Raw genomic sequence first — 1,394 nt, 5'->3', positions numbered from 1 at the left:
TTATAATAATACACATTTAATGGTCTTTGTTTTTATGTTTGTGTATTTTGTTTGTCTTTTCACATTTTCATTATATAGTTCTAAAAATGTATTGTTTTTTAATATTTCATCAACAATTGCCAAAAAGCATTGGGTGACATTTATATTGTATTGTGCAGATATTTCATAGAAAGGTACTTTAAATTCTTTTGCCATTTTTTCACCGTCTTCTCTGGAAACTTTTCTTTGAGTATTTAAATCAATTTTATTACCACATAAAACAATGGGAATGTGTTCATAAGGAAACAAGTCAAAAATGTAATATAAACTTTCAAATATAGAATGCGCGTAATAAAATGACTCTTCAGATGTGACTGAATACATTATAATAAAGCCATCAGATTTTTTGATATTATACTCGTCATAATCATATTGAAGTGTCGGTGTTATCGAATCCAATATTTCAATTGATATCATTTTTCTGTCAAGTATTATTTGTTTTATATAACAGCGCTCTTTAAGAACATCAAAAGTTTCAACAAATTGATGTTCACAAAATTGGAATATCATTTCTGAGCGACCAACCGACCCATCTCCTATAACAAGTGGTCGCCAAATTTGGTTGTTACTTTTTGTTAATTTCATTGTTATCGATTTCGAAGTTTAATTTTTCAATTATTATTAAAAAAAACAAAATACAATAAAAACAACAGAAAAGATTAATTAAATTAAACGGCAAAAAATCCGAAACTACAAAGAAAAAACAATTAAAATTAATTTACAATGTATAAATGTTTTTGTTCAGTTTGATTCAAAAAATAGAAGAAAAAAAAATAAAACTTAGTTTTGTTTTTTTTAATTTAAACACGAAATAAAAAAATTAAAAAAAACACAACACTTTTCAATTGTTTTTTTTTAATTTCTTTATAAATAATAATTAATTAATAAAGAAAATGAATTACTTGGAATTCTCGATATATACAGTAGTCTTTTTTCAACAATAACTTTTAATTCCCACTCATTTTTATCATTATCATTAAAATAACTACTATGGTTTTTATCTTTATCAAATTCATCAAACAATATACCTAACACAAAAAACAAAAAAATCAAAAACATGCAACAACCACATAGTAATATAATATAATAGACAATTTTAAGGTTGTTATTTTGTTTCTCCTTTGTAAAATTGGATCACATTTGATATATATATATAACACCCACATTTTTGATAAAAACTTTCAGTCACATTTGAGCGATCAATACAAAATATAAAAATTAAATACATCAAATTTAGTTTTTTGATAGCTTAATTTGTGAGGAGAAAAACCTAACATAATAAATTATGTATTAAAATGTGAAATGTGTCAAATAGTTAGTTATATTGTATAAATGGAATTTGTATAAATGAATAT

The 1,394-nt window shown here is 23.2% G+C and overlaps 1 protein-coding gene across 1 annotated transcript; it reads right to left on the bottom strand.

The window, feature by feature from the left end:
* EIN_440870 (hypothetical protein) lies at positions 1 to 624 on the bottom strand (the record flags this gene model as incomplete). The annotated part of the gene is made up of 1 exon (XM_004183201.1): positions 1 to 624. One exon carries the CDS (start codon positions 622 to 624, stop codon positions 1 to 3), a length of 624 nt encoding a protein of 207 aa, XP_004183249.1.
* Between the last annotated feature and the right edge of the window lie 770 nt (positions 625 to 1,394).

The sequence above is a fragment of the Entamoeba invadens genome, assembly GCF_000330505.1.
Source record: "Entamoeba invadens IP1 unplaced genomic scaffold scaff_1105074724807, whole genome shotgun sequence".
Classification (NCBI taxonomy): Eukaryota; Evosea; order Mastigamoebida; family Endamoebidae; genus Entamoeba; species Entamoeba invadens.
This window is presented reverse-complemented; position numbering and strand designations above follow the sequence as displayed.